General features: G+C 43.9%; 1 protein-coding gene across 2 annotated transcripts in view; it reads left to right on the forward strand.

The window, feature by feature from the left end:
• Positions 1–3,275, forward strand: part of CLDN14 (claudin 14) — a 68,942-nt gene extending 65,667 nt beyond the window's left edge. For both annotated transcript variants that reach the window (XM_061192868.1, XM_061192867.1), the window contains exon 3: positions 662–3,275. In XM_061192868.1, coding sequence (XP_061048851.1) covers positions 706–1,416 — 711 coding nt within the window. In that variant the 5' untranslated portion in view covers positions 662–705 and the 3' untranslated portion in view covers positions 1,417–3,275. The remainder of the gene's footprint in view (positions 1–661) is intronic.
• The last annotated feature ends 24,664 nt before the right edge of the window (positions 3,276–27,939 follow it).

The raw sequence follows: 27,939 nt of genomic DNA on the forward strand, positions 1-27,939 counted from the left end.
GGTCACTGGTTTGTGGTCCTGGCTGCAGCGCCTAAGGAGCTGATGACCTTGGTCATTCCTCTCCCCTGGCGTCAGTGGATAATCTCTAAGGTCACATCTGGGATTCTGGAAGGCGGCGTCTGACCCGCCTATGGTGCCAAACCCCCTCCTATGAGCACATAGGGAAGTCTCCCACTTTCAGAAAATGTTTCCTCCTGACAGGCAGTCTAAGCTATTTTCTAAGTCATAAGCGGCCCACGCCTTAAGACTTACCAGTCTATTTGTTGATTTAACAACCTTAGTGATCACTGATCAAACAGAATGAAGTGAGATTCAAATGCAGCAGAGTTTGAGGGCAGACACAAGACAAAACTTCCCACATGGGGTTGCTAAGTACTGAGAGAAGTGGGGTCTTTGGAGGGTCCTTCCCTGGGGTCCTGGGAAAGCACAGCCCAGCTAGATGTTGGCTGTCACCCCTTCTAGCTCTGGCCTTCCAGGGAAAGTGTCTTAGGCGAGCCGCTTATTCATTCACCCAATCAAGTCTCAGAAACTATTTTTAAAAACATGTTAATCGTTGTACCAACCGCCTATGGAAATGGCCGTTTCGGTGGCAGAAATAGATGCATCAAGATAATCTTTAACCCGTTTCCTCTCCCCCCGCCCCGCCTCCCGGCTTCATTAGGACTCCTGCGGGCGCCTGAGCGAGCGGCAACCGCCAGCAAGGTCATGGGCAGCGCAGCCGTGCAGCTGCTGGGCTTCCTGCTCAGCTTCCTGGGCCTGGTCGGCACGCTCATCACCACCATCCTGCCGCACTGGCGCCGGACGGCGCACGTGGGCACCAACATCCTGACGGCCGTGTCCTACCTGAAGGGGCTGTGGATGGAGTGCGTGTGGCACAGCACGGGCATCTACCAGTGCCAGATCTACCGCTCGCTGCTGGCGCTGCCCCGCGACCTGCAGGCGGCCCGCGCGCTCATGGTCATCTCCTGCCTGCTGTCGGGCGTGGCCTGCGCCTGCGCCGTGGTCGGCATGAAGTGCACGCGCTGCGCCAAGGGCACGCCTGCCAAGCCCACGTTCGCCGTGCTGGGCGGCGTGCTCTTCCTCCTGGCCGGCCTGCTCTGCATGGTGGCCGTGTCCTGGACCACCAACGACGTGGTGCAGAACTTCTACAACCCGCTGCTGCCCAGCGGCATGAAGTTCGAGATCGGGCAGGCCCTGTACCTCGGCTTCATCTCCTCGTCCCTGTCGCTCATCGGCGGCACGCTGCTCTGCCTGTCCTGCCAGGACGAGGCGCCCTCCAGGCCCTACCGGGCTCAGCCCCGGGCCGGCACGGCCACCGCGCCCGCCTACCGGCCACCCGACGCCTACAAGGACAATCGGGCCCCCTCGGCCACCTCGGCCTCGCACAGCGGGTACAGGCTGAACGACTATGTGTGAGTCCCCACGGCCTGGCCCTCCCCAGGCCCCCGAGGGGCGCCGGGACCCAGACTGCCGACCGCTTCAAGGTCGGGGCACCAAGTTTACTTCTGGGCTGCTTTGGTGTCCAAAGGAATAATGTGAACCTGAGGAAAATGGGCTTAGGATGCAGGGAAGGCAGGGAAATAAGATGAGGAGAAAAGCTCTACATACCAAAGACCAAAAAAAAAAAAAAATCCTTCCTGTTTTTGTATTTATTATATGTATTTATGTGGGTGATTTAATGACAGCTGAATAAAAAGCGACTTGGGAGTTTGGTCAGTGGGGTTTGTTTGCAAGCCAGGAATAAACCTTTTGGATGCAGTTGTCTCTGAAATGGACAATATCCATGTCTGTTTCCAGACCCTGATTCTGTCTGCTAAGATGCTGGTAACCATAGTCAGCAGGCCTCCGGGCTCTGCCCACACAGGACAGGAGAATCACAGGAGGGCTGGGCTGATGTTCATCCAAAAGGTGCCCGAGCAGCGTCACCAAAAATGGTCGCCCTATCCTGGCTCGATGTCAGAGGCAAGGCAGGAAGTGCCGGGCTTCCTTGAAAAAAAGATAATTGCCATAAACCACAAAAGGACAATGTCATTTTCTACCGGGGAGCAGTCGGCCCCCACTAGTAAGGCAGCAAAAGTCAGAAGGAAAAAAAAGGCAAAGTGAAACACGCCTGTTCACTTGGCTTTCCAGGCATTGGCAAGAGGCCCAGTTAGGAAGGCTGCTCACCCCAAGCACAGAATGTCACTGGCGTCTTTTCTGGGAACAGAAGTATGATGGCAGCTGACATCAGAGCAGGTACAAGGGCTGCTGACTGCTCTTTTAGCTGGAAAGAACTGCTGCGAGGGCCAGGTGAGGCCTGACCTCTTTAAGGACACTGAATTTGCTTTCGGGGCTGTGATCTAAATCACACACACACACACACACACACACACACGCTGCTCCCCCGTTAGCCCAGGGAGCCTGCTCATGCCTCTGCCCCAGTCTCAAGCTGTGAACACGGAAGGAAATACCCTGCCGTGTGGAAGGGCTAAGTCTGAGGTCTGTTACGTGAAGCCCCACCATTCTCAAGGGGTCTTAGAATAGGGCCACCAGGGCTCCATCTGTCACTGTCTGCAGGGAAGCGAGCCACAGAGGGTCAGCCACACGTGGCTGGGCTTACTGGCGTGGCGTGGCCTGGTGAGACTCTGGCCCCAGAATCAGGGAGGTAGAGGGGAGGCTCCTAGGCAAGGATTTGGAGGCCAGACGGACCTCACTCTGTGACTCTGGATCCAGCAAGGCTGGAAGTTGCTTGATGCTCCCCTGACTTCATGCCTCCTCCTGACCGGGTCCTCCGGGCCACCGAGATGGTGACAAGAAGCCCAGCTGCCACGTGCTTCCCATGTAGGCAGAGGCTCTCACCAGTAATGTGCGTACACCCCGCGATCCTCTTCTGATTCCTTTAAGCCTCACCAGTTACACCTAATAAACTGCACCATTGATGAGATCTAGCAACAGGAGAATCTCCTAGTAACATTGAAAAGTCAGGGTTTAAGGAACAATCCTACACATACATTTTCTATTTTGTGCTGACCTCTAGACCTCAAGCAACAGGGGCCGCTTCTGTTTGGAAGGAGGGGGTACCACACATTTTAGCCTCTATCTAGCCCCGCAGAAGCTAAGAGGGCTGGGATGTGCCATCCTATTTAGGTCAGGGATTTAGATCAGAAAGGTCATCATTTATTTATGATGAAACAAGCAATTTTAACCTACTCTTTAAATTATAAAAACAAATCTGAATCTATAAAGAAGAGAAACAAAATCTTCTTAAAACGAAATGATATTCTGGCAATCCTTACTTGATGGTCACAATCTAGAATGTGTTTAGTGAAGTTATTCTGGTTAATAGACCGATTACAAATTTAAAGGTAAAATAGCTTTTTAAAATTCGAAGTATAGTTGAGTTACAATATTTTATTAGTTTCAGGTGTCCAGCAAAGTGATTCAGTTATATTTTTTTCAGATTATTTTCCATTATAGGTTATTACAAGATATTGAACATAGTTCCCTGTGCTATACAGTAAATCCTTGTTGCTTATCTATTTTATGTATCATAGTTTGTATCTGTTAACCCCAGACTCCTAATTTGTCTCCCCCCTTCCCTTTGATAACCATAAGTTTGTTTTCTATGTCTGTGAGTCTGTTTTGTATATAGATTTGTTTGTATTATTTTTTTAGATTCCACATATAAGTGACATTGTATAATATTTGTCTTTCTCTGTCTGACTTACTTCACTTAGTATGATAATCTCTAGGCCCATCCGTGTTGCTGCAAATGGCAATATTTCTTTCTAAAATAGCTCTTATCAAACTCTTTCTCTGAATTCTGTCACTACTAAAGTAAAATATGTTCCTCTCTCCTACTCAGGTGGAAGACTAATAATAATAGTGATTACAATTTATTAAGCACTTACTGTGTTCCAGGAATACCTTTTACTTACTAATTTGGTCCAAAGAGATACATGAGAACCCAATGAGATAAATACTCATTTTAACCCCATTTTACAAAGGAGGAAATCAAAGTGCATAGAGATTAAATTAATTGCCCAGGGTCACAGAGCTAGTGAGCAAAAGACCCAGGATTTGAACCCAGACAGGTAAGCAGGGAGAAAATACATTCACTCAAGTAGAAGCATGACCTATAAGCTAATTAATTTCATGTCCAGACTATTTCCAAATAATTAAGTGAATTGTTTCATGACCATATTTAGTTCTTTCTAGAACCATCACTCCACAAAGCTTCTGTTAACTGGGTTCTGGCTGGATTAGAGGAAATGTGATATCAGACCCATAGGTCCAAGTTTGAATCCCCATAGAAAGCAGGAAGTGACACACAGGAAGTGACACACGGGTGGCTCTGACCTACAGCTGGCCCACCAACTGTAGGAAATAGATCCAAATAAGATCTTAATTCCCTCCTTCAAGATACAGGGTCTAAGAATGCTGTTCCCAGTTTCCTCTGGCTCTTTTGCTCTCATTCACTCCTAAGACAAGAGCTCAGGTCCTGTGATCCCCTTTTTCATCACATTACAATCACCAGGGCCATCAAGTAGATGCCTGCCTCTGCCCATCTCTTTGGGACTAGGCAGTCATAACCAAGGTTGTTTTGAACAAAGTATGGTCTCCTTTCGAGGTACAACATGTAATCCCAAATTTCAAAATAAAAAGGAAACATGAGTCAGGTTCTGATGTTTTCCAGGAAACTGTTGTTATGAATGTAAATTACAATATGACCCTCATGGGATAAAGAATGCTGTATTTCTTTGCTTCCCTAAATCAAATCAAATTTGGCTCTGATCCAGAGGTCTAAAGCCAGCCACGTTTCCTTGTTCCCTCCCCAGCATTTAGGAGGGCTCAGGGCCCCAGCACTAACGGAGGCCCTGGGCTTGGGGAAGGGGTGAGGCCCAGGCTTTAGGCCTTGGGGTCGCTCTGGTTACCTGCTGACTGCCAGGTGCTGGTTCCTTCACAGCCTGGGGCCTCCTGATGCTGCTCCCAGGCCACAGCCCATCCATCCTCACAGTCACACATGTCATGCCCCAGCCCCTCCCAGGCCATATGTGTGAATGGGCACTGGAATCTTCTACCCTGAGGAACCCTTAGTCCCAGGCTCAGTCTCCGGGAAGCCACTTCCTGAAATGGATCCACACCTCTCCTATACTCAAAGCACCAGAACGTCCCCCTTCTTGGATAAGACACCCTAATTGCTTTCCCGGGTTACGTCTTTTGAAATCAAAAGGCTCTGAAATACCCCAGAGAATCCTACTTTCGTAGCAGCCACTGTTGCCCTAAGTGGAAATAATTTGAAAACTACGGCACATTCACAATTTGTATAACAGTCCATTACTTGATAGTTATAAACCAAAGATGGGGCCAGGATCTGCACCCTAAATGCCCGGCCCCAAAGCCCCAAAGCGTGGCTACATGCCTCCCTGCTTCCCCCTGCCTTGGACCCTCTGTGCTTTCTTGCTTCCAGGTAGAGGGAACAGCGTGGCTGGTGACAGTCGGGCATGAGATGGGGATCTGGACTAGGGGGCAGCCGTGGAGGTGGGAGGAGGTTGGGATGTGCCTGAAGGTAGAGTTGATAACATTTACCGATGGCTTGGTTGTGGGGTGCGAAAAGAAAGGGGCTTGAATGTGGATGCCAAGATTTGGGACTGGATCAACTGGAAGAATGGGTTCACCGTGTTCTGAAAGAAGGAGACTCTGGAAAGAAAGCGTTCTGGTAAGGTAGATTTTGTTTGTTTTCCATGTGTTTGGTCTGAGCCGCCTCAAGTGGAGATGGCGATCAGGGCCCTTAAATGTGTGAAGCTGGAGTTGAGGGACAGATCAATGTGGGAGCCTCAGCCCAGGACACAATGAGCCACGCAGCTAGAAAGGGTCTCATGGGACCTGAACACACATGAGCAACCAAAGAAGCCAAGGGCTGCTGAGGATTTCACATTCGGAGGCTGGGAGGACAGGGGCGTCCAGCAAGGCAACCAGAAGAGGAACACCCCGTGAGCAAGGAGGACCAAACTGGGAGGTTCTGGAAGCCGAGGAGAAGGGAGCGGTGTTCAGTCACCTCTTTCTATCTTCACAGTAACTTAGGCACTATGAACAGCTGCATTTAACAGATGAGGAAACGGGGCTTCGAACAGAAAGGCACTTGCTGAGGACTGCTGCATGGAAGGAGTAAACTGCCGGGTAGGGAAACTTACGCACAGATTAGAAAATTCTCATTTCCAGTCTGTAAGGTCGCAATAACCCTTACAGAAAAATATGCATGTTCCTGCTCTTTCTGCATAAACATTAAGACATCCCTAGTTACAGATTTCTCCCTGGATAATAGAACAGGGCCTTCTCGCCGAGGTTTATACTACGCACCCCTAGAGAGGTGTGGTGATTATGGACTCAGCTCAGATTAATTATTTTCATAAAAAGGGAAAAAGGTAAATATGTAAGATTTCAAGAGGAAACCATTATATTGAAATGTGTTATCGAAATATTTTAAAACGATGGCATAGTAATATTTGTCCTCCTTTACTAATGCACAAAATGACGTTATCCAGCAGGGGAAGTCTAATAAATACTGCAATTTCAAAGCAATAATAAGCATAAAGGATATTTTAAGAAATTTACAACGATTGTAATTTGATGTGAAAATATCTGTAATTTTCAAAGTTACAAGGGTTGAAATACCAAAAAAAAAAAAAAAAAAGCAAAGCAGCTTGCTCAGGTGACTTGAAGACACTTAAAGCCCCCTGAGCATGAGAAGACATTCATGCAACCGGAAGTTCAATTTTCCTTCTGCATGTAAGCGATAGTTCATTAAAATAATCCCTAATTGCTCCCTGGGGACCCAGAGGGTGTTAAGTGTGTACATCTGAGGTGGGGACTGCAGGACAGCAGGGTGAAACTGAGCACCATTCCTGAAGACAGCAGAAGCCTGGGTCCTCCATTAACTCTCAGAACACCCCTTCCTCTATTTGTCCAATGAACACAGTGATAAACCTGGAACTTCTGTCATGTGCGCAGGAAGCGCCATCTCAGTGCCCTGAGGGGATGAATTGTACCACTCCTGTCAAAAACCAAAATCCAACCGAGTAAATTTGAAAGATCTAATTGGTTTTATTAGGCGATTCATGAGTTAGGCAGCATCCCAGCTAGCAGCTAGAAGCAGAGGGATTGTACATAATGGAAGGTTTTTATAGGAAGAAGGATGGGGTGAGGCAGCTATTAGCAAGAGAAAAGAAAGGATTCTTTTTAAGTCAGTATATCTTGGGGTGGGGGGATGCCAAGGGTTTGTGGAGGTTTTTTAAATTTTTATTAGAGTATAGTTGCTTTACAATGTTGTGTTAGTTTCTACTGTACAGCAAAGTGAATCAGCTATACATATACATATATCCCCTCTTTTTTGGATTTCCTTCCCGTTTAGGTCACCACAGAGCATTGGATGACAAGGGTTTGATCACACAGATTGCCTCTTCTTCCTCTGGGGAGGGTTGGAGGGGGATGAAGAGGACCCACGTGATGGTGCCGACCAGGTTTGGTATCATGGGCTTTTAGCACAAGTGATGCTATCTGGGGCCTGTGGCTTTCCTTTTAACCCCCCAAAGGCACTGTTCCCATCGGTGATAAACCGGACAGGGAGCTCCTCCCGGTGGCCGGAGAAGCACCAGGCACCTGATACCCAAGTCATGGGTTTCAGGCCAGGGACCACTGGCTGCGGTTTGCTTGGTCCTCTCACAGGAGGGATGGAGAGGCAGCTTGCTAAACCGAAGTAGGCCAACAGCAAAGGCAAACCCATCACACATTTCTTACTCAGGAAACGTCCATCTCAGGCAAATGAACATTAGAACTGGTGATGCTCTGAAGCCGAACAGTCACCGTGGGGAGAGGGAGGAACAAGCTGCGGAGGTTCCGGGGGCAGGGCTTGGAGTTGGGGGACAAGTGAGTGAAACAGGCTTAACTAAGCCTTCGAGAATTAAAAAAACAAGCCACCTCGCTTCTCCTATAGTATAGTCACTCTCACCCGAGAGACACAGGAGTGTGTGTGTGTGTGTGTGTGTGTGTGTGTCTGTGAGAGAGAGAGAGCGAGAGATTGAAATCTGAGGTCCTGTAATATTTGAAGCCTTTTCTTGAATCAAAAAGCACAAAGCCATTTTCTGGGCAAATATCCAAAGGAAAACATAGAAATTTCATTCTAGTAAATTATTTTAAAATACCACCAACTGGCTTTCACAGGTGTGTGTGGCAGGGGAAAGGCATTAGCAAACAGCCCATTTCCTGCCTGAGAAAGGCCAGTGGAGGTCACCCCATCAATCTGGGAGGGCCCAGCCCCTGGGGGCGGATCACCTGTACCCTCCTCACACCTCTCGCTCTGCCAGCTGTGCCCCAGGAAAGCTCGGCACAACATACTCCTTAATTCTTTTCTCCTGAGGGACTTTCTGTTTAAAAGCTCGCCACCCTCCCATCCCTGCTGAGTAAATGATTGACAGGCTCGAGCTTTCCATCCCACCAGGGCTCCTGCAGGGAGCGTCAGCTGCCTGCAGCTCGGTGGGGGGGGGGCGGGGGGGGGGGGAGGTCTGGGGTTGTTTTAGTCATCCCAGGCATTTTTCCAAAATAAAGCATTTGCATAGGTTTCCTATCCAGCATAATAAATAGCAAGAAGGCAGGACTTAACAGCCAGGAAATCACTGGAGAGTTGTGGTCTAGTGGCTTCACCAGGTGTCTGGGGAAGCTGGTGCCTGCCTTGGGGAAGAGCTCATTGTGACCTTGCTGAACATGGGCAGTGGGGTCCCAGGACAGTGAAGAGGTTGTGGGAAGGGAGAGACCCAGTGCTGCACTCGGGAGTCCTTGAGCCCAGCCCTCTGTCCAGACAACCCTCTCAGCAGGAGGGATGGTCTCTTTTCCATCCATAGCGCCATAGATATTTCTGCTATGAAATTCATCATTCACCTTTGTAGGCATTATGAATTGCTCCATAATACCCAAGCATAAGAATAACACCTGCCTTTGCTTTTTTTAAAAATCAAATCTGGTTCTGTTTAAACCACAATGAGATACCACTACCTGTGAACAGCTAAAATGTAAAGGATTGACGATATCAAGTGTGATGGTGGTGGTGGACACAGCTGAGAATACAGGTGGAGAGTCTACAGTTAAGAAGAAGGGCCCCAGGGGTTTGAGCGCAGGGCCCCGCGGTCCGGAAAGCTGGAACTGAGGGTGGGGAACATGTCGGATTCAGAGCTCAGCAGGAAGTGGGACCGGAGCTTGGCAGATGCCGTCGGGAAGATAGGTACTGGTTTTGGATTAGGACTTGTTTTCTCACTTACCTTCTTTAAAAGAAGAATGTGGCCATTAGCCTTTGGTTCTGGAATGGGATTGGGAATGGCCTACTCCAACTGTCAGCATGATTTTCAGGCTCCATGTCTTCTTCTTCTTTTTTTTTTTTTCAGTTGAACACATTTTAATATGTTGAAGTGGCATTCTAACCTCTTTTTTTTTAATTTTTTTTTTATACAGCAGGTTCTTATTAGTCATCCATTTTAAACACATCAGTGTATACATGTCAATCCCAATCTCCCAATTCATCACACCACCACCCCCCTGCCGCTGCAGGCTCCATATCTTCTACATGGAAAATATGTCAAAGAGCAGAAACAGTGACTTAACATCTGAGAACATCCCAGTGGGAGGGAAAGAGAAATCATGTTTATTCCTCAGGAATACTGAAGTGCCCTGGAGTAAGCTGACACTCTTTTGTAACAATGTTATCAGTAATGCTTTAAACTCCAGCATACTGTTTATGTATTTGAAACCAAGTCTGTTTCTTGTTTTGTATTTTCTCTCTGGAAATTGCAAGGAGGTGGTCTTAAAAGAAATAAATTAAACAAAAATAGGCAAAAAAAAAAAAAAAAAAAAAAAAAGATGGACCTGACCTAGGGCAGACCCTAGGGATATTCAACATGAAGGCTGACAAAGAGCAGAAGAGGAGGAAGAGGAGAGTGGAGGTGAAAATGCAAAATGCAGGGGGTTACTTGTTTATTGACTCCCCCCAGCCCTACCACACACATACAGAAGGTTCTCCTAAAGCAAGTGGACAAACTGTCTGGGGAGAGAATGATTACCTGGGAAGAGGCAGGTAGTGTAGGTGTCAGCTTCTACTTCAGGCATTTGAGAAGTCCTTGGGATAAAACTAGCTTCCTACTCCCTCTGGGTAAAGGGAAGCTTTCCTTTTGATAAGCCCGGCTTATGTAAATAGCACTCCCTGCCAGTTTCTGTATTGCCTTACACTTCAGAGAAGCATCAGACATTTGAGGAAAGCCTGCAGCATGAGAGAGAGAAAAGATAAACAAGGAGAAAAAACTGACACCCAAGGAAACTGATAGTTCAGGGAAGAGAAGAAAAGGTTTTAAAATCTGTATTCTCTATTCTCAGAGAATTCAGGATCTTATTTCATCCATCACAACAGAATGCCATGAGAAAGATGAGAAAATGGAAAAGGCTCTCAAGTTAAAATTTTTCTAATATTACATTAGAAAGTAGAGGGATTGGAACATATAGTAGAGAAAATGTTCCAGAGCGTAGCAAAGATTAAAATACAAATAAAAAGGCACCATGAACTAGAAAACATCATATAAAACATATGAAAGACACAAAACATCATTGTAGGAGGTCAAACATCTGACAAATAGGAGTTCCTGAAAGCAATAAAGAAAATGGATGAGTGGGAAAAAATGATGAAAAAAATTTCCTGGAACTGAAGGGAGACATGAATTTCCAAATTTGAAAGGGCTTAACAAGTGTCACATGGAATGAATAAATGAAAATTTACACTATTAAATGAGATACATCCCCATGAAATTTCAGAACATCAAAGTAAAAGAAGCAAAGACCTTAAAAAAAACTCCCAGAGAGAAAAAACAATCCAGATCCTATAGAAAGAATAACTGGCTCCTTCTCATCCAAAGCAGCCCTATATCCTTGTTAGTCTCTGTCTCAGCACACTGTGAACTCCTCTCATAGGCCTCCTCAGAATGTGTGATTGTTTTCTTAATTTGCACATGCATTTTTTCCTGACTCCTCTGTTAGATTCCAGGTCCTTCAGGGCAGAGATTTTGCCCATCTTATTCACTGTCACGTGTGTGAGACCTGGCACAGCCCTCGGCTGTAAATATGTCTGTGTTTTAATTGGAGGGGAGCAGGGAAGGCAGGAGGCATGAGTCCCTCCCTGGAAAGTCAGCAAACCAGCATTGATTCATACTACCATGTAAATGACTGCTACCTCAGCAACTTCAAGTACCTGAGGGTGGAGGGAAAAGGGCACCAAGAGTTACTTGGGTCCTACACCACTTGGCAGCCTACCCAACTGAAGAACATTCTTGGGAGAGGCCTCAGCCCAGAAGCTGTCTTTGGAGCTTGAGTTAAATTCAGTCTCTTGTCTGCCCTTCCATGTTGGCCAGGCCACATTGGCATGGCAATCCTCCCCTTTTATGTGCTTTTTCCATTTCAGCCATCTACTTTTTCCACTCCTGAAATACGACACTGCAAAGCCAAAGCAGTGTATGAGGGCTAAGGTCTTACAGGATTAAGAAACTCTACCAGCACACACCTTAGAGTCCATGGGTTCTATGAGAGCATTTCAAGTAGCTGAGACTGGAGAATTGAGAAAGTGTGAAATGATGGATGGGAATCCTACAGGAAGCCACAGAAAATTGTAACCAACACATTTTGAAGAGAAGCGAATCCTTCTAATTAAAATGTAATAATGACCCAGCAATTTCACTCCTAGGTATATACCCAAAATAACCGAAAATAGATACTCAAAAAAAAAAAAAAAGAAAGAAAGCAGATAAACAAATCTTTGTACATGAATGTTCATAGCAGCATTGCTCACAGTGGCCAAAATGTGGAAACAATCCAAATGTCCATTAACAGATGAATAGATAAACAAAATATGGTATGTTCGTACAGTGGAGTATTACTCAGACACAAAAAGGAATAAGGTAGGAATACACGCTTCAATGTGGTTGAACCTCAAAGAAAACATGCTAAGTGAAAGAAGCCAGACACAAAAGGTCACATATTGTATGATTGCATTTATATGAAATTGCATGATGTCTTCAAGATTCATCCACATTGGGCATGTATCAGAACTTCATTCCTTTTTATGGCCAAATAATATTCCATTGTATAGATAGACCACATGTGCTGTGTGTGTTCCCTCCTGGACCAGCCCATTCAGATTGGAGGTTCCCAGGGATTGTGGGGGAGAAGAACAGGGAGTGACTGCTTAGAATGTTCTACCATTGCAGATCAGCATCAAGGCTTAAAGAAAAGGCTCTCAACTAAAGCAGCATCAAGCTTTTTCACAGCTCTGGACTTCTTTATCTGCTGTTTCTTCTACCTGGAATGCTCTCTCCCTAAATCTTCAAATGGCTTATTCCTTTCCTTCATTCATGCTCCTACTCAAATGTCAACTCCTCAAAGATGCCCTCCTTTCCTCACTAGGAAGATCTGGAAGCTGCAGACAAGTGGCAACTGTTGGATAAAATAAGTGCTAATAGACAGAAGAAAAATCTTACAAACCAGCCTACAAGGCATCACTCCAACCCAACTTCTCAAACCAATGCAGAGGAACAAACTGAAATCCAAGGGTAACCCCACATGCACAGAACAAGATAAAACATCAACCCAGTTTCCAATAGAGTCAACAAGTTCAGAGAGAAACCACAGGGCCAGAGTTTCCAGAATGCAGCTGTATATAACCTTGGTCCTCCTTCCAAATCCTCAAGCAGCTGAAGATCTAAACAGAGAATAGAAATGATTAGCACCTCACATTCCAAAATAAATGCCAAGGGGAAGGTTCAAATAGTACTCAGGAACACAGGAAAGAGAAATTCCACCAATATTATTTTTGAACAATCAAGATAATAAACCTCTCCAAAAATTTAGTCATGCCTCTTTGCAATCTATCCCTCTCTCCACCCTCATCCCCAAGTAACTACTGTATGGTTCCCTTTGTAGAAAACTCTAGACAGATCTTAATGTTCTCACCACACACACACAAAATATAATTATGTGATATGATAGAGATGTTAGCTAGAGCTGTGGTGGTAATCGTATTGCAATATATAAATGTATCAAATCAACATGTTGTACACCTTAAACTTATACAGCATTGTATGTTATACACTGTATATGTATTGTTATATGGTATACATATACATTGTATATTGTTATACATATACAATGTTATATGAAAATACAAACAGGGATAATTATACTTTGTCACTTCTTATCATTATGCCTTCATGTCCTTTTCTTGCTTTATTGCAATGTGTGTAACCTCCAGAACAATGTTGAATAGAATTGTTGAAAGTGAGAATCCTTGCTTTATTCCCAATCTCAGAGAAATCAACTGTCTTTCACCATTTGATATGATGTTAGCTTCAGTCAAGTATATTTTAGAGAAGACTATATGAATGATATAGTTCATGAATTCTTGACCATTTGATAACATATTTCTGTTGCCTTGTCATAGGAATGGTAACTTGACTGGGTATGGAAAATTGGGTCATACACAACCCCTCAAACAAAACACTCATTAGACTGTGCTCCAGTTTCTTCTTTCATTTAAAATTGCTAAGGAGAAATCTGAAGTTAGACTAATTTTCTTTTAGTATATAACTTTATTTTTGCCATATTCCCTTTAACCTTGCCCTTTCAATAATTTCACTCAGACTTTACAGTTCTTTAATATTTTTGTCCTAAATAATGAAGGACTCGATGTACAAATGTATGTTTTCCTTCATTTCAGGAACCTCTGGGTTTTATTATACCTTTTAGTTTTTTATCTACTCATTTTGTTCTACTATATTTTTTAGGTCTACAAAATTAACTGTATATTGGATATTTGGGTTGTCAGTCCGCCATATTGAGGATTGCTTTTTTTCAGATGGAAAGGGTTGTCATCTTGATCACAGTGGTAGTTTCACAGAAGTGTGTGTGTGCATGTGTGTGTGTGCATGTGTGTGTGTACATAGACTGACCTTGTATACTTTATATATGTGCAGTTTGGTGTACTTCAATTATACCTCAATAAAATTGCAAAAAAATTTACTTGAAAATGTAATCTGAGAGTTAAAATAAAAGTAAATAACTCAGAAGTGGGGAAGTCATAGGATGAAATATCAGCTTTGAGTCTTGAATCTATTAAATATAAATTACATCTAAATAAGACAGACATTCTAATTACAAGAATTCTAATTCCTGGAAAAGAGGAAACTAATTATTTTTAATTGACAATGGTATAAAGTAGGACAAAAACTCCAGAACAAGCAAATAAAATTGGGGAAGCAGAGAATAGGTGGTCCAAAAGTGCTAATTTTCTCATCTTTCATATGAGAAAATAAAGAGGGACGATTGTGTTACTGAAATTGATATATTGTGAAAAATAGGCTTAAGTATACTTTATAACTTTAAAGTTATTTAAAGTTATAAAGGTAAATACTGGAACCCAAACAGACTATATGCCTTCTAAATTCAAAGGAGAAAAAAAGTTAACATAGCAAATGTTTAGAAACAGGAAAAATAGAAATGAAATATTAAAAATACACTCATATATGTTTTCAGTTAAATGTAATCATTTATAATATAAACAGATAACCTTACTAAAAGGTGAGAATTCTCATATTGGATTTTAAAAAATCCGGACTTCCCTGGTGGCACAGTGGTTAAGAATCTGCCTGCCAATGCAGGGGACACGGGTTCGAGCCCTGGTCCGGGAAGATCCCACATGCCGCGGAGCAACTAAGCCCGTGTGGCACAACTACTGAGCCTGCGCTCTAGAACCCGTGAGCCACAACTACTGAGCCCGCATGCCACAACTACTGGAGCCCACATGCCACAACTCCTGAAGCCCGCATGCCTAGAGCCCGTGCTCGGCAACAAGAGAAGCCACTGCAATGAGAAGCCCGCGCACCACCACAAAGAGTAGCCCCTGCTTGCCGCAACTAGTGAAAGCCCATGTGCAGCAACAAAGACCCAACGCAGCCAAAAATAAATAAATAAATATTTTAAAAATCTAAGTATATGTCCATGTATTAAAACAAAATGACTTAGAGAAGCTGAAAATAAAATTACAAAGAAAATGATAGGTAAATGGTGAGTAAAATGATGAAAAATAAAAAGAAAACAAGGGAAGGTGTATAATATTAAAACCAAAGAAATTTGAATTCAAGGAAAACTCACTAAGTTATACATAAGGGTCACTTCATCATGATGAATTTTATAATCCACAATGAAAAGATCTTTCTCATGAACAGGAAAAAACTGGCAGAAACACATTAATGGCACGATATTTTAACTCACTATCATCAAGTAAGACCAAACAAAATAAAACAAAAAAAAGAAAAAAACCCCAAAAAAACCAAAAAACAAAAACCGGATATAAATGGTCTGAATAATAGGATGAACAAGGTTGATCTTATACATGTATGTCTAATACTTCGTCCTGAAACAAAAGAGAAAATATAGCACACTGTCTTTTCAAAAACAATAGCAAACGTGTACAATTTTACAATATATTAGATCACAAACAAAACCTCAATAATTTCCAAGAAGTGAAATAGGAACCACATTCTAAAGCTATAATAAAACTAAAAATAATAAAGTTGAAGTAAAAAAAATATTAATACCCAAGCTATCGGAAATGTTAAAAAAAAAAAGTCTGTTTTTCCTTGTTTCAAAAAGGAAATCAAACTAGAACTGCAGACTATCTAGGAAATTACAATAATGAGGATATTATATATCAAACCCCAGGGGATAGGGTCAAAGTTGAAGGCAAAGTAATAATCACATCCTTAAACACTTCATGCAAAAATGAAGCGAGCATTTGGGTGGGGGAGGGACTAGAAAAATTAATACAAAACTTAATGAAAACATAAGGGAAAAAAACAGAAGAGTTGATAATGAATTCAAGATTTAGGGTTTTTGAAAAGCAAAGTAAAAAGACCACGAACTAGCCTGATCACTTTTTAAAAAAAAGACAGGGATGGGAGAACACAAATACATAAAATCGGGATCAAGTAAGGGAAGCAATTATAAAACAATACTTTTAGCAACTCTTGCCAGTTAATGGTCTTCTGGGAAAGTGCATCTTACTGAAATTGGACTGAAGAAAAGATGGGAAGGCTAGCTCAGTAATTTGGGTAAAAATTGTAAAAGCTGTCAGTGAACTGTTCCCCCACAAAAGCCTCATGCTCAGATGGTTTGATGGCAATTCTTTCAAACTTTGAAATAACAGGCAGTTTTGAGGCTATTTAAACTCTTCAAAGGCATGAATGGATGGTGGTACCTTCCACTAAAGTAAATTGTGTGTGTGGAGGATAAAGAGAGGTAGAGTTTCTGTTGAAACTCACCAGCATGTTTGAATTTGGAAATGCTTTCTCAGCTATAGGTTATAATCTCAGAAGACCCATATGAGCCAAAGACAGAGCTTGGGAGATGTGAGCATACAAGCCGAAGGTGACGCCTTAGGTAGGTGATCTACTAGCTCACCATTGAGAAATGCACAGAGGAAAAAGGGAAGGGAAACATCAACACAGAAGGGCGGGTGGAAGAAAAATAGCCCAAGAAAGAAATTAAGGAGGACTAGCCAGAGACTTAGATACATGTCAGCGAAAGACAGACCCAGGGAAAGTGACCAACCGTCAAATGCTGATGTGGGCCATTCAGTAGAGAGGTCAGGGCGATGGTGAGAACACAGCCAGTGAGCCAAAAATCAGACGTATTCATTTCACAAATAGTTACTGAACATCTACTAGAGACTAAGCACAGAGGAAAAAGAAAAGGATGTAAATTTTATGTCCCTTAACATTAATAAACAGGAACAATTCAAATTATTCATTACTTTAAAAAAATTATTCAAGGGCATGGAGAAAGAGAGAAAGCCTCCAGACTCTCTCAGGTGCTAATTATTCACCTACCATTTCTCAGGTCTAAAGCTACCCTTCTGTGGTCGGCTAGATAGAGGGCCTGGGACCACCTTGCCCTTCAGACTCCAGCAGGAGGCGCTAGAGGGAGGTGAGCGTCCGTAGCTGCCCATGGTTCTGACTCCAGGTCCCTTGGCTCACCCTGTACAAGCCTCATTGCACCTCCTCAGAGTGACACGGCAGACAGGTAGTGCCCCTCCTCAGAGGTCTAATCTCTGGCTCCGAGGGGGCCCCTCGTGTGCCCTTTCATCTCCAGCCCTAGGGGTGGAAGCTGCCCCCTAAACTCTGGATTTACCATGATGAACCCTCTTTGTTTCTTTCAGCCCATCAGTACCTGTGTAACAACCCCCCGTATTAAATCCCTCTGTTTGACACACCTAGTATGGTTTCTGTTTTGCTGGCTGAACTCTGACTAACACAAACACTGATAGCAAAGCCAGTGAAAAATTTCACACAGACACACACACACACACACACGTACACACCAGGCCAAGCTCAGTATCTCAGTTATAAATATTGATACAGATGCTTAATAAAATATTAGCAAACAGATTCCATAAAGATAAATATACACCATAAATAAAATGCATTTATTCTAAGTGGATCTCAGAGACTTCAGTAGGTCAAAGAAGAAAGAAAGTATAATATGACCATCACAAGAAGAGCCATTAAGACATTTGATAGACTTTCACAGCCTTTTCTTTTCTTTCAGTGTAGTTATTTTTTTTTTATTGAAGTGTAGTTGGTTTACAATGTTGTGTTAGTTTCAAGTGTACAGAAAAATGATTCAGATATATATATATGTATACACTTTTTTTTGGATTCTTTTCCATTATAGGTTATTACAAGATATTGAATATAGTTCCCGGTGCTGTACAAAAGGATGTTGTTGTTTATTTTATAGGTAGTAGTAGTATCTGTTAATCCCAAACCCCTAATTTATCCCTCCCACACCTTTCCACAGCCTTTTCTAATTGCAAGAAGAAGAAGAAGAAAACAAAGTCAGAAAAAAAGCACATTTTTAAGTATAAAACAAGGGGACCTGCCTCTGGTGTTGAGCATTGTTCTGAAAGTGTTGAACTATGCTACTGATCTAGAGAGTCAGGAAGAGAAATAAATGATTGAAAATGGAGGGAAAGTTATATTTATTTCCTGATAATATGGTTGAAAGCCTAGAAAATCTATTTCAATAAGATGGCTGGTTAAAGAACAAATAAATAGGGACTTCCCTGGTGGCACAGCGGTTAAGAATCCGCCTGCCAATGCAGGGAACACAGGTTTGATCCCTAGTCCAGGAAGATCCCACAAGCCGCGGAGCAACTAAGCCCGTGCACCACAACTACTGAGCCCACGTGCCACAACTACTGAGCCCACGTGCCACAACTACTGAAGCCCGTGCACCTAGAGCCCGTGCTCCACAACAAGAGAAGCCACCACAATGAGAAGCCCGCGCACCGCAACAGAGAAAGCCTGTGTGCAGGAACGAAGACCCAACGCAGCCAAAAATAAAATAAATAAATTTATTGAAAAAAAAACACAAACAGATAGATGATAGGTAGGTAGATAGATAGGGATAGATTTAAAACTTTCATATAACAAGCAATAACCACTGTATTAAGATCAGGCAGGGGGCTTCCCTGGTGGTGCAGTGGTTGAGAGTCTGCCTGACAATGCAGGGGACACAGGTTCGAGCTCTGGTCTGGGAAGATCCCACATGCCGCGGAGCAACTGGGCCCGTGAGCCACAACTACTGAGCCTGCACGTCTGGAGCCTGTGCCCCGCAACAAGAGAGGCCGCAATGGTGAAAGGCCTGCGCACCGTGATGAAGAGTGGCCCCCGCTTGCCGCAACTAGAGAAAGCCCTCGCACAGAAACGAAGACCCAACACAGCCAAAAATAAAAAATAAATAAATAAAAATAAATAAATTTTTAAAAAAGATCAGGCAGGATCTAGTTAAGAATACGGAAACTGTGCCAGTTATTATAAGAGAGTAGTTAATATAAGGAATTAGTTAAACAGGTATTAGAGAATGGAAAAAGTGAAAAGGGAACTGTGGTAAGCAAAAGAAAGTCCCCCCATAGATGTCCACTTCGTAATACCCAGAACCTGTAAACGTGGAGGGTTACAAGGCAAGGGGGAACTGGGGTTGCAGGTGGAGTTAAGGTTGTTAATCAGCTGACCCAAAGTAGGGAGAGCAGCCTGGATTATCCAGGTGGGCCCAATGAATTCACCAGGGTCTTTATAAGTGGGCAGGGAGGGGAAGGGGAGGGTGTGGAAGAGGCACCCCAGAGAGATGGCAGCGTGAGACAGACTTAGCCCAGCGTTGCTGCTGGCTTTGAAGATGGACAAGAGGCCGTGAGCCCAGGAATGCAGGCAGCCCCTGGAAGCTGGGAAAGGCAAGGAAATGGATTCTCCTCCCCTAGAGCCTCCGGGAGGAACCAGCTCTGCCTACACCTTGGTTTCAGCCCAGGGAGAGCGGTACTGGACTCCTAACCTCCAGAGCTGTAAGATAATCACTTTGTTTTAAGCTGCTATGTTTGTGATGATTTGTTATAGCAGCCACAGGAAATCAATATGGGGACCCTGAATGAATACAGAGAAAGTAATTGCAGGAAGCAGCTGTCTCCGGTAGGGCTGGGAAGCACGGGAAGAGCTGAGAGGTTTGGAAGCTCAGAGGACAGGTCTGCAGAGCTGGGGCCCAGAACTTTGGGGTCTGAGCTGTTACTCTGGGACCTCTAAGGGGAGGGGGCTGGACCAGGGAGTACAGACTGGCGCCAACCACCCTGTGAGGGTGAGGGCCCTGCTAGGCGATGCCAACAGGATATCAAGCAAAGGAAGGTGCAAGTTCGCCCCCCTCTAGCCTGGCAGTCTCCTCTGTGCTGCTGGTCACAGAACCTAGTGCACAGTCAGCTTTCAAAGGAGAAACGTAAGAGGGGGCATCCTTGCCTCGTTCCTAATCACAGACGAAAAGCTTTCCATTTTTCTCCATTGAGTAAATGTTCCTTGTGGGTTTGTTGTATACGGCCTTTATTATGTTAATGTATATTCCTTCTATACCCAATCTGTTGAGGGTTTTTATAGGAAAGGGTGTTGTATTTTATCAAATGCTTTTTCTGCATCTACTGAGATGATCGTGAGATTTTTATCTTTCATTTTATTAATGTGATGTATTACGTTTGTTGATTTGCATATGTTGCATCCCAGGGATGAATCCCATTGGGTCGTGGTGTATAATCCTTTCTATGATGTCCTTGAATTCGGTTTGCTAATATTTTGTTGATAATTTTGGCCTCTGTATTCATCAGGGATATTGGTCTATAGATTTTTTTTCTTGTGATGTCCTTATCTGACTTTGGTATTAGGGTAATGCTGGCCTCGTGGAATGAGTTTGGAGGTATTCCCTCCTCCTCACTTTTATGGAAGAGTTTGAGAAGGATCGGCGTTAATTCTTGTTTGACGTTTGGTAGAATGTGCCCGTGAAGCCGTCTGGTCCTGAGGTTCTCTGTGTTGGGAGGTTTTTGATTTCTGGTTTAATCTCTCTGCTCTTTTGGTCTCAGCACTCTTATTTGATACAGTGTTGGAAGTCCTAGCTAGATCAATTAGGCAAGACAAAGAAAAAAAAAACCATCCAAATCGGGAAGGAAGAAGTAAAACTGTTATTTGCAGATGGTATGATTCTGTATATAGAAGTCCCAAGACTCAGTGACAAAAACTGTTGGAACAATGTAGAGAACAAACATATGGACACCAAGGGGGGAAAGTGCGGGAGCGGCGGTGGTGTGATGAATTGGGAGACTGGGATTGACATGTATACACTAATATGTATAAAATAGATAACTAATAAGAACCTGCTGTATAAAAAAATTAATTTAAGTAAATTTAAAAAAAATTGTTGGAACTAATCGATGATTTCAGTAAAGTTGTAGGATACAAAATCAACATGTGGAAATCAGTTTGAGGTGGATTTTTCCATTACTGGCAACAGAAACATACCCTAACTGATACATAAAACTGCAGTTATTAAAACAGTAACTGGCTCCACAGTAGACAAATTCATGGATAGATTTATAGGACAAAAGAGAATAGAGAAAGAGATTCATCAACATATGGAAATGTATTAAATAATAAAAGTGACTTCAGGGACTTCCCTGGCAGTACAGTGGTTAAGACTCTGTGCTTCCAATACGGGGGGTGCAGGTTCAATCCCAGGTCAGGGAGCTAAGATCCCACATACCCCAAGGCGCGGCCAAAAAAAAAAGTGACTTCAGATTAATTGGGGAAAAATAAATTACTCAGGAAAAGGTGTTGAAGTGGCTGGCCAGCTATTTGGAAAATGAAGCTTGACTTTCAACCTCACTTCTGACACCAAAATAAAATAAGTCTCATAGAGCTCAAAGATACACTCTTAAAGAAACTATAAAACCTAGAAGAAAAGGAGTGAATATTTTTATAGTCTTGGAGTGACAAAGGCCTTTCTAAGCAGAAAGGAAAAAAACAAGAAATTTAACTATATATAATGTAGAATTTAAAGTTAGCAAAAATAACACTTAAAAAATCAAAACAAACTAGAAAAAATTGTAATACATATATAAAGGAGCTCTGATAAATTGATAAGAAAAAAACTGAAAAGAAAAATGGGGAAAAGATAGGCATACAAATGGCCAATTAAAAAAAAAAAAGAAATTAATGGAGATTCCAAATGAAAACAAGATATTTTTCAACTACCAGCTTACCAAAGATTTCACTTTATGTTAAACTGACACATACACTGTTGGTGGGAGTGTAAATCAGTATAATCATTTAGTAGACATTTGACAATACAGATTACACTTTGACATATGCATATCTTTTGACTCAGTGGTTTCTAGGTCTTATCCAAAAGGAATACTTTCACATGGTAGCAAAAATAGTTGCACAAGATATACCTTGTAGCATTGTCTTCATTAGCAAAAAAGAAAAGGAAAAAAGTGAAAAAACGACTCAGGGATGCATGACTGGGGGAATGATTAAGGAAATATGCTAAGTCCACTAGGCACGTAATAAAACCTCTTCCCAGGGTCGCAAATGGCCTCTACTTTGCCAAAACCACTGGTCATCTTACCTCTCGGCAGCCATGTCACACGCGGACCACCCCCTCCTCCTGGAAGCCTCTTCCCTAGGCCCGAGGACACGTGGTCACCTGGCCCTCCTCCCGCTCACCGCTTTCCCTCCTGCAATGTCTTTGCTTTTCTTCCCTCCCAGACCCAGATCTCTGTCCTTGACCTTTTTTCTCTTCCTTGACTGGTGAGATCGTTCAGTCCATGATTTTAAAATCTCATTCATATGCTGCTCTTTCTTAAATCTGTATCTCTCCAGAGCACCAGGTGTGACTATTCCACACGTCCTCCATTGCTCTACTCACAAGTCCCCTAGCATCTCCAGCAACACAGCTGAAAGAGAAACCAATGTTTCCTCCCAAACCCCAAGGTCCCCCTATCTCAGCCCATGGTATCGTTGGCCTCTCAGTCCTAGAACCTAGTGTCATTCTTGTTTCCATCTTTGTACAACAATTAGGCAGTAAGACACTGGGAAAATGCTACTAGCTGTGGGCCTGTTATCCGTTCTACCATTTTTTCTTACTAAGAGAACTCCAGTTTTCTTTGGGGGTAGCAATGTACTCAGATAAACACATTTATATTTCCTAGCCTCCCTTACATCTAGATTTGGGCCAATTAAATATAAGGGGAGTTGCTAAGGCTTCCAGGAAGTCATTTTAGCAGCTTTTTGTCAATGCCTGGAACACAGATGTGACACTGGAGTTTTGCAGCCGCTTTATGACCACAAGGCAGCATACATGAAGTACTTGATTTTTATGTTTAAATGCTTGTGGCCTACACTCCAGGTCTGGTTTCTCTCGCCACCTAAATTGGAAATTAGGGAATTCCCTGGCAGTCCAGTGGTTAGGACTCCGCACTTCCACTACAGGGGGCCTAGGTTCAATCCCTGGTCAGAAAACAAACAAACAAGCAAACAAAAAATTGGAAATTAGCTGCAAACAGACTTATCAATGTCCCCAAGGCTCAGCAAACCATAGGATCCTCTCCTGTTTCCTTAATCTTCCTGAATGTTTTTCTGTTGCAGAGTGATATTTTTTAAAGGAAAAAAAGAAAATTCATAAATCTGAGAGCTGTCTGACCATCTAACAGTTGACACCATCTCTGATCCCCAGGTTGGAAAACGGGGATCCAATAACAGACATATACAGGAGAAACCGCCACTGTAACTGGTTATGAAGCTCGTAAATATGCCCAGCCAGGCACCTGGTGAAAATGTCATTGCAAGTGGGGCCCACTTGGAAAAACACTTTTTCCACTGAGCATTGGCACCACCGAGAGGGGGATCAATCCCTTGGACTTCTTACAAAGGAACAAAAAAACGGACCTTTCAACTAGGCATTTTATTGACTTTTAACACATACCGGTCACTGCCTTTTGGTTTTTTGCATTTCCACAGTAATTTCCTCTCTCTACCCCACTTTTTAATCTCTAAAGGTACATTTTTTTTCTAAATGGACTAAATAAATAAGTGTGAAAGGGTTGAATTCGTAGCAGGATATGGGGGACACGTTGGCCGCGGGGCAGGAAATGTACTTACCAGAGAATCGATAAAGCAATCTCTCTTTTGAGGGTATGCTTTTGAATTTGAGAAACAGCCTGAGTTTGTCTGGCAAGAGGAATAACATTCTGCAGCCCCAGCCCTCTGCAGGATGGTTCGATGCAGATGCAAGTCTCAGCAGGACAGCCTAGAAGGTGCTAGTGATACGCTGAGAGCCTGGGGAGAGGTAGAGCCCCCGTTACAACTCCCGATTACTGGGACTTGTTGCACCCTTCCACCACCTGGCTAATTCTTGGAAACCTCTCTCTCCTGAACTAGGACTTTGGCTTCCGTTTGATCTGGACCCTTCCAGAAGGGGCTATCTAGGGATAAGCCAGTGCAAATTAAAACCCCAGGTGGCATCAATTGACTTATTCAACAGTTGTCCTCCTTGTGTTTAAGGCACGAAGAAAATAACCCTCTTTGCTCCCAGCGGTCAGGGCACGTATGCAGGTGCTGTCTCTAGTCTGGGTGTCATATAAAGGAAAGGGAAGCCCCGCAGGTAGCAGAATCGTGTCCCCTCTGAGGCAGGGCCCCCCCGAGCCTCCGGCTGGATGCTGGTAACAGTAGCTCCTGGCTCAGTTGAGATGCTGGGGCTCGGGTTTCCTCCTCTGTAACTGAGGGCGCCGACTGACCAACTCTGCAGTCCCAGCCAACTCTCTTCGTTCTATGGCTGCAAACACTTCTTAGTTCATCCTAGGGGTCAAGGAGAAAAGTAAGAGTGGTGGGGTGCAGGGAGCAGCTCCAAGGGCCCATTAAGATGCCCTGCATCTCTCTCTGTGGGTGGGAGATTGTCAAGCACAGAATCACCGGGTCCAGACAGACAGATCCGCAGGCTGACCTTTGGAATAACCCAACCTGCAGCTGGGCCTCAGGCTGCCTACATTCCCAAGTCGGCGAGGTCTGGAGGGAAACCTCAGAAGTCTCCTCATTGTTTTGAATGCAGGTGACCTTCCTCTTAGGATGCCTTGAATGGGAACTGACCTAAGCAAACTACTGCTCCTGCTGGAGTAGTTTGTTCAGAGCCAATAGGGGCCACATGACCCAAGCACCAGGAACGGGAACATGGGTAGGTTGGTAGTAAGGGAATGGGTGATGCAAGGTGAGAGGTAGACGAATAGGTGGGGGAGAGGGGATGGTTATACGGCAGGTAGATGGTGCGCAGATGGATGGACGGATTGGTTGGAATGGTGGCTGGGTCATGGTAGGTGGATAGGCGGGCGGATGAGTGAGTGGCTACAATAAAGAGGCCATTTTTGGGACTACCCCGGTGGTCCAGTGGTTGAGAATCCGCCTTCCAATGCAGGGGACGCGGGTTCGATCCCTGGTCAAGGAACTAAGATCCCACATGCTGCGGGGCAACTAAGCCCGAGCGCCACAACTACTGAGCCCGCGAGCTCCAACTAGAGAGAAGCCCGTGGGCCACAAGGAAGAGCCTGCCTGGTGCAACTAAGACTCTATGCAGGCTTCCCTGGTGGCGCAGTGGTTGAGAATCTGCCTGCCAATGCAGGGGACACGGGTTCGAGCCCTGGTTTGGGAAGATCCCACGTGCCGCGGAGCAACTAGGCCCGTGAGCCACAACTACTGAGCCTGCGCGTCTGGAGCCTGTGCTCCGCAACAAGAGAAGCTGCGATAGTGAGAGGCCCGCGCACCGCGATGAAGAGTGGCCCCCGCTTGCCGCAACTAGAGAAAGCCCTCGCACAGAAACGAAGACCCAACACAGCCAAAAATAAAAAATAAATAAATAAAAGATTACTATTAAAAAAAAAAATCACTGTCCAAAGTAATGACATAGTAATATGTCTTCAGGGCAGAAAAACATTTAAGACTCTATGCAGCCAAAAATAAAAAATTAAAATTAAAAAAAAGAGACCATTTTCGTAATAGCTTTTAGAGAGAAATGATCAATGTTTACAGTGATTCCAGAAAATCCTCCGGCTAAAGAGCAGGCTGAGAGACAAGTGTTCCTCTTTGGTTTAATGTTTCCCAGCTTGTGAGCTCACTTTTCACAGAACCTGGCTCTTTCGGCCAAGTTTTTATTATTTCCCAGCTGTCTTTTATAGAGTCACACCACAATGCCTTTCTTATCTTAATGGATCATTCATTCATTCAACAGCTATTTATTCATTGTCTAGCTTTTGTCGGGCACCATACAACATGTTGTTTCTATTTTTTTTCCAAATAAAAGGGAAATGCTGACATTCTAGAGTAAGCAGACAAAAAGCATACAAGAAATGAATTTATAATCATACACTATGATCAATGCTGTGAAGAAAATGAGCATGAAGTCATGAGAGATGACAGGTAGGTCTCAGCCAGAAAGAGGTCAGCAGGGACCTCCCCAGGAGAAGAGGTTGAAGCCAAGACCTGAGGGCCAGCAAAGAGCCAGGTGGGAGGAGAGCAGGGAAGGGGCCTCCAGGCACAGGACAGGGTGTGTGCAAAGGCCCCGCACAGGGAAAGAGCTGGGTGTTCAGGGGCAGATGGAAGGCCAGCATAGGCACAGTGTGACGACCAGGCTGACCTCACATCCTGGTGTGCTGGAACCATCCCAGGTCACACCTGTTATCCCAATGTATCTGCCCAAAGTGCCCTGGTTTGGGCAATCTATTTCACGGTCACCCTGATGATAAGGAAGAAGGAAACAATAAGAAACAAGTCAGAGAGGAGGGTGGGAGCCAAGCACACAGGCTGTGCAAGGAATTCTGTCTATTCTATGCACACTGAGAAGCCACTGGATGCCGCTTCTGTAACCTTCCCCACACACACTTAACAAAGGCAGCTGGGAAGTTCGAGACCAGGAATTTCCATCTGTTCATAAATCAAAATATATTTATTGAGCATATCAGACACTGTGCTATGCACTGGAGATTTAAAAATGAAAAAGAGGGACTTGCCTGGTGGTCCAGTGGTTAAGACTCCACGCTCCCAATGCAGAGGGCACAGGTTCAATCCCTGGTCAGGGAACTAGATCCCACATGCCGCAACTAAATATCCCGCATGCTGCAACTAAGACCCGGCGCAGCCAAATAAATAAATAAATATTTTTTTTTAATTTAAAAAAAATAAAAATGAAAAAGAGAAGGGAGTTCCCTGGTGAGTTAGTGGATAGGATTCCAGGCTTTCACTGCCATGGCATAGGTTCAATCCCTGGTTGGGGAACTGAGATCCCACAAGCCGCATGGCATGGCCAAATAAAAAATTAAATAAATAAATAAATAAGAGAGGATATACAAATGGCCAATAAGCACGTGAAAAGATGCTCAACGTCACTAGTCCTTAGTGAAATGTAAATCAAGATAACAATGAGAATTACCACATGTATTCTTAGGGCTGCCATAACAAAGTACCACAAACTGGGTAGGTTAGACAACAGAAATGTATTGTCTCCTAGTTCTGGAGGCTGGAATTCCAAGATCATGGGGTGGGCAGGGTTGGTCTTGTCTGAGGGCTGTGACGGAGCATGTGCTCCAGGCCTTTCTCCTGGGCTTCTCTCAATGGTCATCTTCTCCCTGTGTCTTCACCTTGTCTCCCCTCTGTGCACGTCCATCCCTGTGTCCAGATTGGATAGAGTCCCACATTAACGGCCTCATTTTAACTTGATTATCTCCGTAAAGATCCTATTTCTAAATAAAATTACATTCTGAGGTACTGGGGGTTAGGACTTCAACGTATCTTTTTGGGGGGACATAATTCAATCCATTATGTCATATGACCCAACAATGCCACTACTAGGTATATACCCGCAAAGAATTAATAACAGACTCAAATAGATACTTGTACACAGTGTTCATAGCAACATTATTCACGATAGCCAAAAAGTGGAAACAATTCAAGTGTTCATAAACAAATGAATGGATAAACACAATGTGGTATATCCATACAGTGGAATATTATTTGGTCATAAGAAGGTGTTAAGTTCTAATACATGCTGCAACATGGATGAACCTCAAAAATATCATGCTAAGTGAAATAAGCCAGTCACAAAAAGAACAGATAGTGTACAGTCCCACTTACATGAAATATATAGAATAGGCAAATTCATACAGACAGAGTAGAATAGAGGTTACCAGGGGCTGTGGGGTGAGTGGATAGGGAGTTGGTGTTTAATGGGTATGGAGTTTTTGTTTGGGGTGATGAAAAAGATCTGGAGATAGATGGTGGTGCTGGTAACAACATAATGAATGTAATTAATGTCACTGTGTTGTACACTTTAAAATGGCTAAAATGGGGCTTCCCTGGTGGCACAGTGGTTAAGAATCTGCTTGCCAGTGCAGGGGACACGGGTTCAAGCCCTGGTCCAGGAAGATCCCACATGCCGCAGAGCAACTGAGCCCGTGCGCCACAACTACCGAGC

Source organism: Eubalaena glacialis, chromosome 6, assembly GCF_028564815.1.
Source record: "Eubalaena glacialis isolate mEubGla1 chromosome 6, mEubGla1.1.hap2.+ XY, whole genome shotgun sequence".
NCBI lineage: Eukaryota > Metazoa > Chordata > Mammalia > Artiodactyla > Balaenidae > Eubalaena > Eubalaena glacialis.